The sequence below is a fragment of the Schistocerca nitens genome, chromosome 10 (genome assembly GCF_023898315.1).
Source record: "Schistocerca nitens isolate TAMUIC-IGC-003100 chromosome 10, iqSchNite1.1, whole genome shotgun sequence".
Classification (NCBI taxonomy): Eukaryota; Metazoa; Arthropoda; class Insecta; order Orthoptera; family Acrididae; genus Schistocerca; species Schistocerca nitens.
Window position 1 is genome coordinate 168,341,508 of NC_064623.1, and position 18,333 is coordinate 168,359,840.

General features: G+C 43.6%; 1 protein-coding gene across 2 annotated transcripts in view; it reads right to left on the minus strand.

Annotated features, from left to right (window-relative positions):
• LOC126210581 (organic solute transporter alpha-like protein) overlaps positions 1-18,333 on the minus strand; it is a 173,338-nt gene that overhangs the window by 15,501 nt on the left and 139,504 nt on the right. For both annotated transcript variants that reach the window (XM_049939846.1, XM_049939845.1), the window contains exon 5: positions 142-238. In XM_049939846.1, coding sequence (XP_049795803.1) covers positions 142-238 — 97 coding nt within the window. The remainder of the gene's footprint in view (positions 1-141; positions 239-18,333) is intronic.

Consider the following 18,333-nt stretch of genomic DNA (forward strand, 5'->3'; position numbering starts at 1 on the left):
GTAAGTTTAATCATTTGATACCCGTTATACAAAGAACATCTCCAGAAAGTTTGATGAATATCGGACTGGTGCAGCGTGGTGTAACACTCATTTCCATCAGTGTGCTTGAACTCCCAGTAGGTATTGAAGAGCTCTGCTCACCTTGTCCTCAGCAACCATGACGAAAATGATGACGTACAGCAGCCACTGCACCAGGGGCAGCTGGAACACCAGCAGACGTAGTCGCGACACACTTTTCCTGAAACAGAATGACGATCAGGTGACATTTGCTGTTCTCCATCGGTCAGCAGCAAACAAGTAGAGTAGCGCTCAAAAGTTTTCTATCACCTATCATAACTAAGGATTTGTGTTTAAAGCAGGGATTTCGTTTTGAATATTCCATCACGTCCCCATTCTGATAACAAACCGAGCATAAACATATAAAGACTAAGCGACCCTGTTGTGTATTTCAAAAAAATGTTATGTGTCTGGATTCCGAAGGGACCAAACTGCTGAGGTCATCGGTCCCTAGTCTTACACACTACTTAAACTAACTTATGCTAAGAACAACAGCCACTCCCATGCCCCAGGGAGGACTCGAACCTCCGGCGGGAGGGGCCGCGCAGTTCGTCACAGGGCGCCTCAAAGCGCTCGGCCACTCCGCGCGGCTGTTATGTACCGGGTGATCAGAAAGTCAGTATAAATTTGAAAACTGAATAAATCACGGAATAATGTAGATAGAGAGGTACAAATTGACACACATGCTTGGAATGACATGGGGTTTTATTAGAACCGAAATACACAAAAGTTCAAAAAATGTCCGACAGATGGCGCTTCATCTGATCAGAATAGCAATAATTAGCATAACAAAGTAAGTGTGGTGTCACCGCCAGACAGCACACTTGCTAGGTGGTAGCCATTAAATCGGCCGCGGTCCGTTAGTATACGTCGGACCCGCGTGTCGCCACTATCAGTGATTGCAGACCGAGCGCCGCCACACGGCAGGTCTAGTCTAGAGAGCCTCCCTAGCACTCGCCCCAGTTGTACAGCCGACTTTGCTAGCGATGGTTCACTGTCTACATACGCTCTCATTTGCAGAGACGACAGTTTAGCATAGCCTTCAGCTACACCAATTGCTACGACCTAGCAAGGCGCCATATTCAGTTACGATGTATCCTGAACAGATAATATTGTGAATCATGTACCGTCAAAAGCGACGTTCATCATTAATGGATTAAAGTTAAGTATCAAACTAATTCCGTCCGCTTTCTGAATTGTAACTCCTTGTCATGTTCCAGACCTCACGTCAGTATAGTCCTTCCTTCCTCACGCCAGCCTGCATGAGCTAAAACGCGTGCATTTCGGCCTCCACTAGTAACACGGTGTTGGCTCTTCTGCCAACACAACAGTAAGACAATGCATAGATGATGTTCTTGACAGGAAATGCTCCATATGTCCACCATCATTCCTCAACAATAGCTGTAGTCGAGGAATAATGTTGTGAACAGCACTGTAAAGCATGTCCGGAGTTACGGTGACGCATTGTCGTCGGATGTTGTGTTTCAGCATCCCTAGAGATGTCGGTCGATCCCGATACACTTGCGACTTCAGGTAACCCCAAAGCCAATAATTGCACGGACTGAGGTTCTGAGGACCTGGGAGGCCAAGCATGACGAAAGTGGCGGCTGAGCACACGATCATGACCAAACGACGCGCGCAAGAGATCTGTCGGACATTTTGTGGACCTTTTTTGTTCTAATAAAACTCCATGTCATTGCAAGCATGTGTGTCAACTTTTACCTCTCTATCTACATTATTTCGTGATTTATCAAGTTTTCAAATTTATACTGACTCTTTGATCACCCCGTATTTGACTCGTTGTTTGCGTAAAGCAATGCTGAAGAGGATCCATTCGAATAGGTCTTAGTCCTTCAGCTATATGTGTAGCAACCAGTTTGCATTAGTTTACGGTAGATTGTGTTTGTACACCTGGTCAGGTACATACCATGTTACCTCCTAATGGGACAGTAGCAGGAGACTGGAATTGAAGAACATGTTGTAATTGTAGCTCTCCATCAGCAAGGCTATTCGAGTAGGACAACATTTTGCCTAGTCCAGTCTACAGTGGTGTATACATTGCAGCGGTTCAAGCAAACTGATGCCAAAGCAAGTGTGTCGCCATCTGAAAGAGCCCAACATCTTACAAGGCAAATCATTTCGTGTATGTAAAGAGTAAATGCCGGAGGAATTGTACTATATCTGAAATTCGCGAGGAAGTAAATAGTACGCGGGCAGTCTCAATCTCTGTCTCAGCAGTTTAACACTGTCTTCGCGAGCGAGGTTTAAAGGACCACATCGTGGCCAAAAAACCCTTATCGTGCAAACAAATTAAGGTGAAATGATTTCAGTGGGAACACCAACATAAAAGGTGGAGTATGAAGCAATGGTCCAAGGTACTATTCACTGGCGAATCTAAGTCTGAAGTATTTGGAAGCCATAGTCGAATGATTGTTCTTCGACTTTGTGGGGAATGTATGGAGTGTCAGGGTGTGAGGCCAACGATTAAGAACGGTGGAGGGTCGGTTACGGCGTGTGAATGTTTTGTGCGTGATAAAGTGGGTGATCTAGTGAGAATTAATGGAACATGAAAGAAGGAAAGATATCAAAGGGTACTGATGAATAATGCGGTCCCATTTGAGAAGAGAGTTACTGGGTGTTGTGTACATAGTTCCACGTAGTCAGCGCGTACACAACTTTCCCACTAGAGCGCGCCCCGCTAAGCACAACAGCGCAGGCGCAGCGCTCGTCCGTCTCCGCACTACGAGATGGCGCTACCATAGAGACGGACCAAATTCTGCTTCCGCCGATCCGAGTATTAATATGTAACGCAGCCAATGAGATTGCTGCTAACATAGAACCTTTTCTCCTCGCGGATCACACTTGCGCAGTGATACATGAATGCGCGAGGTATTACAACGAGAGTACAGACCTCCGATTAGTCAGTCTGCATTTGTCTGCACCAGTCTGTACCAGTCTGCATTTGTCTGCACCAGTCTACATTTGTCTGTACCTGTCTATAGTCAAGTTTCAGTCTGGGCCTCATAAGATTACCATATTCCTGTACATAGCCATGAAGATAAATGTATAGACACTTTGGTCAAGGCCGGCCGCGGTGGTCTGGCGGTTCTGGCGCTGCAGTCCGGAACTGCGGGACTGCTACGGTCGCAGGTTCGAATCCTGCCTCGAGCATGGGTGTGTGTGATGTACTTAGGTTAGTTAGGTTTAAGTAGTTCTAAGTTCTAGGGGACTTATGACCTAAGATGTTGAGTCCCATAGTGCTCAGAGCCATTTTGAACTTTGGTCAAGTATCAGAGATATATGTGAGAATAAGATTACAGGATTAACTTGACAGAGGCCAGGAAACTAAGGTCATCTAATGCTGAAGATCTATGGAATAATTTCCGACGTGTTGGACTGCAATATCTGCATAAACACTGTTGTTCTTGATTTGGTTTTCAGTGCTACTCTGTCCTGTGCAAGCCTCATCGTCTCCGAGTACCTACTGCAACCTATATACTTCTGAATCTGCTTACTGCATTCATCTCTTGGTTTCCCTCTAAGATTTTTTCCTCTCCCCCCCCCCCCCTCCACCCACCCACTCCCACACAGGCTTCCCTCCAGTACTAAACTGGTGATCCCTTGATGTCAGAATGTGTCCTACCAACCGATCCCTTCTTCTAGTCAGGTTCTTCCACAAATTTGTCTTCTCCCCAATTCTATTCAGTACCTCCTCATTAGTTATGTGATCGACCCATCTAATTTTCAGCATTCTTCTGCGGCACCTCATTTCTAAAGCTTCTATTCTCTTTTTGTCTAAACTGTTTATCCCCCTTTCTCAGTTCCATACATGGTTACACTCCATACAGATACTTTCAAGAAAGACTTCCTGACATTTAAATCTATACTCGACGTTAAAAAATTTCTCTTCTTCAGAAACGCTTTTCTTCTATGATCGACATAACGTTCTACGAAATGGCCTGTTACGTACGCATATGGTACTGGTTATTTTTCTTCTTTTTCTTCTTCATCATCATCATCTTCTTCTTCTTCTTCTTCTTCTTTTTCTCCTCCTCTTCCTTCTTCTTCTTGTTTCATCATGCTCTAGGTCATAGACCCATTCCGGTTTCTGAGTATCCAACTATATTTTTTTTGGTCCTCTTATGGATGTTGTACCTTAAAGTTTGAAATTTAAGAGTTATTTTGGTAGTTTTCAATCTGGCACTCTTTTCTAGCCAGCTTAGTCAAATGGTTCAAATGGCTCTGAGCACTATGGGACTCAACTGCTGTGGTCATAAGTCCCCTAGAACTTAGAACTACTTAAACCTAACTAACCTAAGGACATCACACACATCCATGCCCGAGGCAGGATTCGAACCTGCGACCGTAGCGGTCGTGCGGTTCCAGACTGAAGCGCCTTTAACCACGCGGCCACTCCGGCCGGCCCAGCTTAGTCGATTGGACTTCAGCTGCTCATTTTTAATACGAAGACCTGCTTGATGTCGTCGTTTCTTGGTTCAAATGGCTCTGAGCACTATGGGACTTAACTTCTGAGGTCATCAGTCCCCTAGAACTTAGAACTACTTAAACCTAACTAACCTAAGGACATCACACTCATCCATGCCCGAGGCTGGATTCGATCCTGTGACCGTAGCTGTTGCGCGGTTCCAGACTGTAGCGCCTAGAACCGCTCGGTCACTCAGGCCGGCCGTCGTTTCTTAGTCTGTCTAGTCTTGTACAGCCCTTAACTCCTCTTAGCAATTTCATTTCCGCCGCTTGGATTCTACTTTGTTGCCTTTTTGACTTAACTTTTAAATGCAGTCTTCCGTTTTTTTATGGTGAATACTTTATCGTAATACGAAAATCACGTTACGCTTTGCCACCTTACAATTTTGTTTGTTTTTATATTACGCTGTTTTATGATGCATACTCTGTCCTTTCGAAATATTTCTCAATTAACGTACTGCCGGAAAATATGTGACGCTCTCAAGGACTGTTCAGTGGCTTCTGAGTATAATATGTGCGTAGCGGACGGTTGTAGAGATAGTAATTCATTTCAAAATGATGGAGCACAGCAATCAGTCTCCCTTTTCTTTCAGATTTCATTAAAGCAAATCTAGATTTCGGCTAGTACTTAACCATTATCAACGCACTATTTCATAGTTTCAATACTTGTCCTGGTACATCACTCCCTCGTTATTCGGGCTTCTGTCACAGTTCATTGTCGAACTAGCTACTAACAAAAATATTGTACCGTTACCGATGACACAAATGACTACCAGTTGAAGTTCACTGGCACCGTAGCCTGCAGTGGCGGACCATAGGCTAGACAGCGTTCTGGGTTCTACATCTACATCTACATTTATACTCCGCAAGCCACCCAACGGTGTGTGGCGGAGGGCACTTTACGTGCCACTGTCATTATCTCCCTTTCCAGTTCCAGTCGCGTATGGTTCGCGGGAAGAACGACTGCCGGAAAGCCTCCGTGCGCGCTCCAATCTCTCTAATTTTACATTCGTGATCTCCTCGGGAGATATAAGTAGGGGGAAGCAATATATTCGATACCTCATCCAGAAACGCACCCCCTCGAAACCTGGACAGCAAGCTACACCGCGATGCAGAGCGCCTCTCTTGCATAGTCTGCCACTTGAGTTTGCTAAACATCTCCGTAACGCTATCACGCTTACCAAATAACCCTGTGACGAAACGCGCCGCTCTTCTTTGGATCTTCTCTATCTCCTCCGTCAACCCGACCTGGTACGGATCCCACACTGATGAGCAAGACTCAAATATAGGTCAAACGAGCGTTTTGTAAGCCACCTCCTTTGTTGATGGACTACATTTCCTAAGGACTCTCCCAGTGAATCTCAACCTGGTACCCGCTTTACCAACAATTAATTTTATATGATCATTCCACTCCAAATCGTTCCACACGCATAGTCCCAGATATTTTACAGAAGTAACTGCTACCAGTGTTCGTTCCGCTCTCATATAATCATACAATAAAGGATCCTTCCTCCAATCTATTCGCAATACGTTACATTTGTCTATGTTAAGGGTCAGTTGCCACTCCCTGCACCAAGTGCCTATCCGTTGCAGATCTTCCTGCATTTCGCTCCAATTATCTAATGCTGCAACTTCTCTGTGTACTACAGCATCATTCGCGAAAAGCCGCGTGGAACGTCCGAAACTATCTACTAGGTCATTTATATATATTTGTTACGGCGGAGGGAGGGAGGCAGTAATGATGATGATGGTTGGTTTGTGAGGCGCTCAACTGCGCGGTTATCAGCGCCCGTACAGAGTCCCAATTTTGATACAGTCCAGTACTTACTCAATCCAATTTAGCCACTGTCAAGAATGATGATGTAACTATGAGGAACAACCAGTCACCGGGCAAAGAAAATCCCGAACCCGGGACCCTGTGATTCAGAGGCAGCAATGCTGGGCCCTAGACCACGAGTGGCAGACAGTGCCAGCAAGCCACGTTTGTCGCCTCGGCGCACTTGCTGCTGCCTGTTGAATCCATTGTTGCCGCATAGTTTCACGGGACTGGAAGAAGGCCCAGGTCATAGCAATCTATAAAAAGCCTAGAAAATCGGATGAACATAATAACCGACCAATTTCACTGACATCGATTTGTTGTAGAATCATGGAACATATTTGGTGTTCAGACATAATGACTTTTCTAGACATCTGAGGAAACCAGGACGGTTTTAGGAAGCAGCGGTCATGCGAGACAGCTGGCCCACTTTGTGCATGATATACAGGGTGTTACAAAAAGGTACGGCCAAACTTTCAGGAAACATTCCTCACACACAAAGAAAGAAAATATGTTATGTGGACATGTGTCCGGAAACACTTACTTTCCATGTTAGAGCTCATTTTATTACTTCTCTTCAAATCACATTAATCATGGAATGGAAACACACAGCAACAGAACGTACCAGCGTGATTTCAAACACTTTATTACAGGAAATGTTCAAAATGTCCTCCGTTAGCGAGGATACACGCATTCACCCTCCGTCGCATGGAATCCCTGATGCGCTGATGCAGCCCTGGAGGATGGCGTATTGTATCACAGCCGTCCACAATACGAGCACGAAGAGTCTCTACATTTGGTACCGGGGTTGCGTAGACAAGAGCTTTCAAATGCCCCCATAAATCAAAGCCAAGAGGGTTGAGGTCAGGAGAGCGTGGAGGCCATGGAATTGGTCCGCCTCTACCAATCCGTCGGTCACCGAATCTGTTGCTGAGAAGCGTACGAACACTTCGACTGAAATGTGCAGGAGCTCCATCGTGCATGAACCACATGTTGTGTCGTACTTGTAAAGGCACATGTTCTAGCAGCACACGTAGAGTATCCAGTATGAAATCATGATAACGTGCTCCATTGAGCGTATGTGGAGGAACCTGGGACCCAATCGAGACATCACCAACAATGCCTGCCCAAACGTTCACAGAAAATCTGTGTTGATGACGTGATTGCACAATTGCGTGCGGATTCTCGTCAGCCCACACACGTTGATTGTGAAAATTTGCAATTTGATCACGTTGGAATGAATCCTCATCCGTAAAGAGAACATTTGCACTGAAATGAGGATTGACACATTGTTGGATGAACCATTCGCAGAAGTGTACCCGTGGAGGTCAATCAGCTGCTGATAGTGCCTGCACACGCTGTACATGGTACGGAAGCAACTGGTTCTCCCATAGCACTCTCCGTACAGTGACGTGGTCAACGTTACCTTGTACAGCAGCAACTTCTCTGACGCTGACATTAGGGTTATCGTCAACTGCACGATGAATTGCCTCGTCCATTGCAGGTGTCTTCGTCGTTCTAGGTCTTCCCCAGTCGCGAGTCAAAGGCTGGAATGTTCCGTGCTCCCTAAGACGCCGATCAATTGCTTTGAACGTCTTCCTGTCGGGACACCTTAGTTCTGGAAATCTGTCTCGATACAAACGTACCGCGCCACGGCTATTGCCCCGTGCTAATCCATACATCAAATGGGCATCTGCCAACTCCGAACATTGTACTGACTGCAAAACCACGTTCGTGATGAACACTAACCTGTTGATGCTACATACTGATGTGCTTGATGCTAGTACTGTAGAGCAATGAGTTGCATGTCAACACAAGCACCGAAGTCAACATTACCTTCCTTCAATTGGGCCAACTGGCGGTGAATCGAGGAAGTACAGTACATACTGACGAAACTAAAATGCGCTCTAACATGGAAATTAAGCGTTTCCGGACACATGTCCACATAACATCCTTTCTTCATTTGTGTGTGAGGAATGTTTCCTGAAAGTTTGGCCGTACCTTTTTGTAACACCCTGTACAATAGGCTCTGGATTCCGGCTGCCAGTGTAATGCCATATTCCTCGACTTTCGAAAGGTGTTCAACTCAGTTCCGCACTGTCGCTTGCTCAAAAAAGTGCGCGCTTACGGTCTATCCGATGACATATGCGGTTGCATAAAAGTTTTCTAGCGGACAGAGATCAGCACGTCGTCCTCAATGGGGAGACTTCAACAGAAACAAGTGTAACATCTTGTGTGCCCCAGGGCTGCTTTTTATGACTTACATAAACAATCTGGTTGATGGTATTGACAGCGGCATTAGGCTGTTTGCCGATCATGCTGTAGTCTACAGGAAAGTAGTATCACACGAAAGTTGTGAGCAAATCAATGAGGATTTGCAGAAAATTAATGCGTGTTGTAATGACTAGCAGTTATCGCTCAATATTAGTAAGTGTAACCTACTGTGTATAACAAGGCGAAAATCCCCATTAGTGTACGAGTACAAAATAATTGCCCAGTCTTTGGAAGCGGTGACATCCGTCAAGTATCTGGGTGTGACTATCTGAAATGATCTCAAATGGAACGATCAGAACCGGCCGGAGTGGCCGAGCGGTTCTAGGCGCTTCAGTCTGGAACCGCGAGACAGCTACGGCCGCAGGTTCGAATTCTGCCGCGGGCATGGATGTGTGTGTCGTCCTTAGGTTAGTTAGGTTTAAGTAGTTCTATGTTCTAGGGGACTGATGACCTCAGATGTTAGTCCCAGTCGGCTGGAGTGGCCGTGCGGTTCTAGGCGCTTCAGTCTGGAACCGTGTGACCGCTAAGGTCGCAGGTTCGAATCCTGCCCCGGGCATGGATGTGTGTGATGTCCTTAGGTTAGCTAGGTTTAAGTAGTTCTAAGTTCTAGGGGACTGATGACCACAGATGTTAAGTAACATTGTGCTCAGAGCCATTTGAAACATTTTTGGAACGATAAGAGTCAAGTAACGGGTAAGGCGAACTTTAGGTTGCGGTTTATTGGTAGAATCCTGAAGCGATGCAGTCCTTCAACAAGGGAAATTGATTACAATACTTTAGTTCGTCCAGTCTTAGAGTATTGTTCGTCTGTATGGGACCTTTACCAGGTAGGTCTGATTCAAGAAATTGAGAAGGTCCAAAGAAGAGCGGCAAGATTTGTGCCTCGTACATTTACCCATCGCGAGAGCGTTACAAATCTCATAGAAAGTTTAAGTGGGATACACTTGCAGACAGACGACGCGCTAAACGGAAGGGGCTGCTCACTAAATTCCGAAATACGATATTCACCGAGGATGTAGAGCATATATTATTACCACCAACTTTCAGACCGCACAATGATCACCATTCAAAGATAAGGGGAATTGGAGCTCGTACTGAGGCGTTCAGACAGTCGTCTTTCCCTCGCGCGATCTGCGAGCGGAACAGAGCGGGGAAAATATGACTTTGGCGCGAATAGTGCCCTCCGCCACACACCGCTCGATGGCTAGCGGAGTATGTATGTAGATGTAGATGTAGATGTAGCTAGAGACAGGTTTCCCGCGGCATCCAATATACGGCCTTTGTAAGACTGGCGGAAATTTTAAATCAAACACTGGTCGTTTTTATAATCATTTCAAGTATATGACGCAGCTGAATTTTGGAGGAAAGTTTTCGAAGAAAAAAGTGTGTCTTATAGTCCGTAAAATATGGTATTAAAACAAAGACTCTGATAGATTACATTATCTGATCAACAGTATCCGGACGCCTATTAGTGGATGTGAATACAGGGAGTGTCCACCCTTTGCGTTTATGGTTGCTTGCACTCCGCTAGGATTACTTTCAGTGAGGCGTCTCAATGTCTGTGGAGCTAATTCTCCCTCAAGAAGGTAGTGATGTTGGACACTGGTGTCTGGAATGAAGTCGACATTCTAACCCGATCCAAACGTGTTCCATTGGGCTGAGGTCGGAGCTCTGGCCAGGGCAGTTCATTTCAGGAATGTTACTGATCATAAGCCATTGCCTCACAGATGCTGCCTTATGATACAGTCATCGTCTCTGACCTGCTCCTCAGTTGTATGCATCTACATCTACATCTACATGGACACTCTGCAAATCACATTAAACTGCCTGGCAGAGGGTTCATCGAACCACCTTCACAATTCTCTATTATTGTAATCTCGTATAGCGCGCGGAAAGAACGATCACCTATATCTTCCCGTACGAGCTCCGGTTTCTCTTATTTTATCATGGTGATAGTTTCTCCCTATGTAGGTCGGTGTCAACAAAATATTTTCGCATTCGGAGGAGAAAGTTGGTAATTGGAATTTCATGAGAAGATTCCGTCGCAATGAAAAACGCCTTTGTTTTAATGATGTCGAGCCCAAACCCTGTATAATTTCAGTGACACTCTCCCATATTTCGCGATAATACAGAACGTGCTGCCCTTCTTTAAACGTTTTCGATGTACTCCGTCAATCCTATCTGGTAAGGATACCACACCGCGCATCAGTATTCTGAGAGAGGACGGACAAGCGTACTGTAGGCAGTCTCCTTAGTAGATCTGGTACATTTTCTAAGCGTCCTGCCAATAAAACGCAGTCTTTGGTTAGCCTTCCCCACAACATCTTCTATGGGCCGGCCGAAGTGGCCGTGCGGTTAAAGGCGCTGCAGTCTGGAACCGCAGGACCGCTACGGTCGCAGGTTCGAATCCTGCCTCGGGCATGGATGTTTGTGATGTCCTTAGGTTAGTTAGGTTTAACTAGTTCTAAGTTCTAGGGGACTAATGACCTCAGCAGTTGAGTCCCATAGTGCTCAGAGCCATTTGAACATCTTCTATGTGTTCCTTCCAATTTAAGATGTTCATAATTGTAATACCTATGCATTTAATTGAATTTACGGCTTTTAAATTAGACTGATTTATCGTTTAACCGAAGTTTAACGAGTTCCTTTTAACACTCATGTGGATGACCTCAGACTTTTCGTTATTCAGGGTCAACTGCCATTTTTCCCACCATTCAGATATTTTTCTAAATCGTTTTGCAGTTTGTTTAGATCTTCTGATGACTATTAGTCGATAAACGACAGCGTCATCTGCAAACAACCGAAGACGGCAGATTGTCTCCCAAACCGTTTATATAGATAAGGAACAGTACAGGCCCTGTAACACTACCTTGGGGAACGTTAGATATCACTTCTGTTTTACTCGATGACTTTCCGTCAATTGCTACGAACTGTGACCTCTCTGACAGGAAATCACAAATCCAGTCACATAGCTGAGACGATATGTCATAAGCACGCAATTTTACTACGAGCCGCTGGTGTGGTACAGTGTCGAAAGCCTTCCGGAAATCCAGAAATACGGAATCGATCTGAAATCCCTTGTCAATAGCTCTCAACACTTCATGTGAATAAAGAGCTAGTTGTGTTTCACAGGAACGATGTTTTCTGAACCCATGTTGACTGTGCGTCAATAGACAGTTTTCTTCGAGGTGATTCATAATGTTCGAACACAATATATGTTCTAAAATCCTGGGCCTGTAATTTAGTGGATCACTCCTACTACCTTTCTTGAATATTGGTGTGATCTGTGCAATTTTCCAGTCTTTGGGTACGGATTCTTCGTCGAGCAAACGGTTGTATATGATTGTATGGAGCTAATGCAGCAGCATACTCCGAAAGGAACCTAATTGGTATACAGTCTGGATCAGAAGACTTGCTTTTATTAAGTGATTTAAGTTGCTTCACTACTCCGAGGATATTTACTTCTACGTTACTCATGTTGGCAGCTGTTCTTGATTCGAACTCTGGAGTATTTATTTCGTCTTCTTTTGTGAAGGCATTTCGGAAGACTGCGTTTAGTAACTCTGCTTTGGCAGCACTGTCTTCGATAGTACCTTCATTGATATCGCGCAGAGAAGGCATTGATTGTTTCTTGCCGCTAACATACTTCATATACGACTAGAATCTCTTTGGATTTTCTGACAGGTTTCGAGAAAACATTTCGTTGTGGAAACTGTTATAGGCATCTCGCATTGAAGTCCGCGCTAAATTTCGAGGTTCTGTAAAAGATCGTCAATCTTGGGGATTTTGCGTCTCTTTAAATTTGCCATGTTTGTTTCGTTGATTCTGCAACAGTGTTCTTAACCGTTTTGTGTACCAAGGAGTATCAGCTCCGTCGTTTGTTAATTTATTTGGTATAAATCTCTCAATTGCTGCCGATTCTATTTCTTTGAATTCGTGCCACATCTGGTCTACACTTATATTATTAATTTGGAATGAGTGGATATTTTCTCTCAGGATGGCGTCAAGTCAGTTTTTATCTGCTCTTTGAATAGGTATAGTTTTGGCTTATTTTTCGGGGATTTGGGGATTACAATATTCAATCTCGCTACGACAGCCCTGTGTTCACTAATCCCTGAATCGGTTTTGATGCTCGTTATTAACTCAGAATTATTTGTTGCTCAGAGGTCAAGAGCGTTTTCACAACCGTTTTCTTTTGGCGTGGGCTGATGAACTAACTGCTCGAAATAATTTTCAGAGAATTCGTTTAGCACAATTTCGGATGATGATATTAAACATGTATTTTCGCCAACATTTCGAGGGTACATTGAAGTCACCACCAACTATAATCGTATGATTCGGGTACGTGTTTGAAATGAAACTCAAGTTTTCTTTGAACCTTTCAGCAACTGTATCATCTGGATTGGGAGGTCGGTAAAAGGATCCAATTATTATTTTATTCCAGTACACAGTACTGTAAAATATCGTCCTCTTCTTCCGCATTTAACCTTTGCTTAAGTGCAATAACAGAACTGCATCCTAAATACGAGAGACACCCCTGCGCCGTAACACCACCCCCTTTATATTTCATTGCTGACGCTACACCTGCTGCCAAGTAACGCTCTCCAGACATTCGCCAACCCAAACACTACCATCGCATTGCGACAGGGTGTAGCATTATTCATCACTCCAGATCACTCGTTTCCAGGCGTCCATTGCTCAGTGGCGTCGCTTAGTATTCTAAATGTCGTGTGACTAGGGCCTCCCGTCGGGTAGACCGTTTGCCGGGAGCAAGTCTTTCGATTTGCGCGCCGGTGGGGATGAAATGATGTTGATTAGGACAACACAACACCCAGTCCCTGACTAGAGAAAATCTCCGACCCAGCCGGCAATCGAACCCGGGCCTTTACCATTGACATTCTGTCGCGCTGACCACTCAGCTACCGGGGGCGGATGTCACTTAACATTACTTAGCATTGACTACAGAAATACCTGGCTCATGAGGGACAAGTCGACCGTCGTATCCTATTCTTTTTAACTCGGTTTCATTGCGACAGTTTGGTTACTGGTAGCACATTGAAACTTAACGAGCGACGCCTTCTGCTGATTTCATGCGGTTTTAACAACTCCATTCTGCAATGCTCCATGGTCCCGTTCTATCAGTACATTAAGTTTCCCTGGTATCGGTTTAGCTGTGGTTCCTCCTTTACATTTCCGCTTAATACGAGGTCTGTTCAAAAAAATTCGTAATTTCGCGCCTGAGTAGAACGTTGTAGACTTGGGCAACACGATTTTTTTTCCAGATTCGATTCCTACTATTCAATCTCACATTGCGAATCGATTCCTACGATTCGTTCACGATTCATTCTAGTCTGAGATGGCAAAAAGTTCTACATCTTACTCACAGATGGCAGGACATGTCTGAAATTGTCAATGGGGTTAGAATCGAACTGTCATGATAAGATATGCCAGAAATAGTTTATTTATGAGTAAACATTCATATGACGTTACAAGTGTGATTCTCGATTTATACATGTAATTACTTAATTGATGAAAGGTCACATTTGATTTGATTGCATCTATTGTTTTATTTCAGTATGCCAGGAAAGAGGAGTCGATTTGTGATAAAGGTGGTGCAAAATTACGTGGTATGCCAGTTTGGTTGTGTGACTTGAACGTATCTAACTACAGATGTCTGTTTTATAGTAACAAAATCTAGCAGTGAGGCAGACGTGGTTTGGCTCATATCATCTGTAAGGTGTTAGGCAAATGCAGCACCTTCCATGAAAACCCTGACATGATAAGCAAATCCAGTAGTATGTCACATAGCTCCGAATAAATCGAGACACTAAATTAACCAAAGTAATACGAGTAACGAGTGAGCAAATGGAATACCACAGACTAATACAAGAATGCCTAAATGCATGTCATACCTTCCCACCGTGAGACAGACGCAGTTCCGAGGGGAGAAACGAGAACAGAAGCCGAGAGCAGAACCGTGTTAAGCTGGAAGGCCCTATGATAAGGGACGGACACCCACGTCGCCAGCTAATTACGTCAGGACCATCCGCCAGCCCATGTTAAAAGATAGAGCCCTCCAGAAGAACAGTATAGATCTTACGATAACACCAAAAGGGCCACACAAGCTGCAAGTTTTAGCGTGAGACCTTTTTCGCGTCTCTGTTACGTTAGGACCACCCCCCCCCCCCCCCCCAGCCCATGTTAAAAGATATAGCCCTCCAGAAGAACAGTATAGATCTTACGATAACGCTAAAAGGACCACACCAGCTGTAAGTTTTAGTGTGAGACTTTTTCGCTTCTCTGTTACATTGCAAACTTTAAAAACATTGCCCCATCACGAAAAGTATAACGTTTCTCATTAGATAGACAGAATTTTTGTAGGCGGAGCTTAAGGTTAACATTGAGACCCTGATTGGTCAGTTGAAAACACAGCCAGATAGTTTTTTTTAAACCAACTTCGGTAAATTGTAGTAAGGGGAAGTTAGGAGAGAGTTGCTTCCTAGAGGGCGAGCTGGACGTAGCTGTGCTGTCCGCCGTCCCCTGACGAACACTGACAAGGTAATGAACGCACGCGATGCCGCATTTTTGAGCGCATAAGGCTTCACTCAGAACTGCAGAAGTCTCATCTGTTACATCCGCTTTTTGCGTAATACTAGTGTCGATCGTCAATTAAAGCTCATGGTGTTCACATTTGCCACTTGAAGTAAAAATCTGAAACGCGATGATTTTTCTGTTATATAGTTATTGAGAAGCCACATCAGCTACTGTAATTTACGACAAATTAGATAAGTAATTAAAGATAATTGAGGGTCACTGTAGACCATTTTGACAGTTTTCTCTTTTGTGAAACTTAATTTAAATCTACATTATAGATGTGATATGGCATAGGTCATCCTTCGATCCATTGTAGAACTTGGAAACCCACTCAGGGAATATTCGTTCATATTTTTGTTGAACGCAGTTGGTTTTTACCATCCTGTATTAAAACATTTCCTTTTATCAATAGTGCAATTTATAAACAATGTTTTGTGAGTAGAATAAAATTTCCAATGGTAAACTTAACTGCTTTTTCGACGTTATTTTACCAGCTAACTAAAAATAGGAAAGCCTTGAATCCCTTCCACTAAATTTAGTTAGGATTAAGATTCTTTGACAGGGAGTGCAGTGGAGCTGACGCTGAAATCATTAAGTATTTGATTATATCATCGCTAGTCTCACTGAACTCTTCTGAATTCTACATTTCATGTGTGGTCTGGCGTCTCCTTACCAGCAACAGGTCCCAGGTTCAAACTAGTCAATTCCCTAAAAAACACGCTCAGAGCGTCGTTGCGCGAAAGTGGTAGGGAGACACGATATAGAACAAACAGACACTACGCAGACTGTTTAGACATCCTATGTTTTTCTGTGGTAAGATGTCGAAGTCCACACCACCCTTGTAATTCATAGCGCAGCTGACAGCCCTCCCACAAGGCAAATTTAGCTTAACTTTCATTTCTTCTAAATACAAAGCATAGGTATTTTGTTTTTAATTTGTCTGATAACTTGCCGCTGTCACAACTATTTACGTGAGAAGGCGACACCGGTAAGTGTCAGCTTGGTTTTCACGGGTAATATTACGGCCCACGAACTTCGTTTGTTCGTTCCGAGCTTCCTTTGTTCACACACATCCTCCACTTAACTATCTGGCGGTCGTAATCATTCGGCACGAGTCGGCATGATCCGGAAGCGTAGCGTACTAAGAATCGATGAATCGTTGGAACTTGGAATCGTCACGACTCGGAAACACGCAATCGTTCTTACGATTGTTTTGAACGACGGTTCGTCCGTATCACGATTCGATTCTTACGATTCTTCATTTAGAGTCGTTCAAATGAACGACTCATTCACGAATCGCCACAACTCTAGAACGTTGTGTCGCACAGTTTGTGAATTTCGAGACAGCAGAGATGATGCTTAAGAGAATCGTAACTGGTGATGAGACGTGGGTTTACGGTTATGATGTTCACACCAAGTTTCAGTCTACACAATGTGTCTGGAAAGGTTCTCCACTATTAAAAGGACGTCGTCATGTCAGGTCAAATATATGAGCCAAGCTGATAGTTTTCTTCGACTTTGAAGAATTATGTTGTTGTTGTTGTTGTTGTGGTCTTCAGTCCTGAGACTGGTTTGATGCAGCTCTCCATGCTACTCTGTCCTGTGTAAGCTTCTTCATTCCCAGTACCTACTGCAACCTACATCCTTCTGAATCTGTTTAGTGTATTCATTTCTTGGTCTCCCTCTACGATTTTTACCTTAGTTCATCATGAATTCGGGCCACAGGGATTAATCAAAAACATTCACGATGGCAGTCGATGTTAACTTCTGACCGGTTTCGGATATTTAATTACAGGCCATCATCAGAGTTTGCACTGTAATAACAAAAGTAAAAGTGCTATATTACATAGAGAAGCCAATGATGCAAAAGTACACTCTAAACCGATGCATCGTTACCCATCTGGATGATGGCAGTGGCACCTGATCCGCTGTGGATGCCTCAGTCACTGCAACTGGTGCTGATGCTTAAGCAGTCACGAACTACGGGGTGTTCAAAAAGTCTCTCCGCAGTGCCGTATAATTGTTAGCCGCGCGTGACGTATGCCGCAATGAATATAACGAAATGAAACTTAATGAAATACAAGTTATTAATTTACTGAATATTCATTTTTACTTACAAATTTTAACATTAAGGGGCTCCGGAATGCCCTATACTTGCAATGTTAAAATAACGCTTATAAATTACATCTTTCCTCACAAGGTATTTGAGGTAGGAAGTTGAACTTTTTACAGATTATTTATTGGAATATGGACTACAACTTAACACAGGGATTTTACAAAATTTTAGTTCAGTTATTAAATATGATTTTTTTTCAATTGTAATGAAAATTCACAACATTTTTTTGCAATTTTTTATTTATATATTCAAAAATATACAGTTTTTTGGAAAAAGGCTGTGTTAAATTATGCAGAAGGTACTGTGTAACATTTACTGAAAGTTTGAAACAAATATGTTTGGAAGATCCTTAGAAAACATGTAATTAGTATGAGAAAATAAAAGTTTTGGGAATCGAGCGACAAAGATTGGATTAACTTTTTAGTGCATTCCAGGTCCATAGGATGGATTATCTTCATCCTCTGCAAACTCCTCCTCCAGCTTCCTCTTGTTCCTCCTCCTGTTTACTCTTGCTTGTATTTGTAGACTCTTTACAGCCCTGTCTGCAGCCCGAAGGCGTTCCTTGTCTAAAGCAAGCATCGCTTGTACCATGTTAGAACCTATCTTCATTCCCATATTTCTAAATACCTTGCACCTTTAATGTTGCCATCATTGAAAGTCGCAACAGCATCATACACACCAAAGTGAAGTGTTTCTATTCCAACAAATACAGTCTTGGGGATTCTCGACCATATAACACTATTTACACTTTCATTGGGGTTTTGAGTTTTTCCGTGAATACACTTTTTGAGACCCGACCTATCAAATATTTCATTCACATCCGATTCGCCCATAAAACATTCATAGTTTTCACTCATTGAACCAAGCTTCTTCTGTCAAGTATTTTCTTTCCCACTTTGACTGCTATGGGCAGGTGTACTTGAGAGGTTAGGTTCACTCACTTGGTTATCGTCTTTATTGTTTACAGTAATAACACATACCTTTGGCTTTC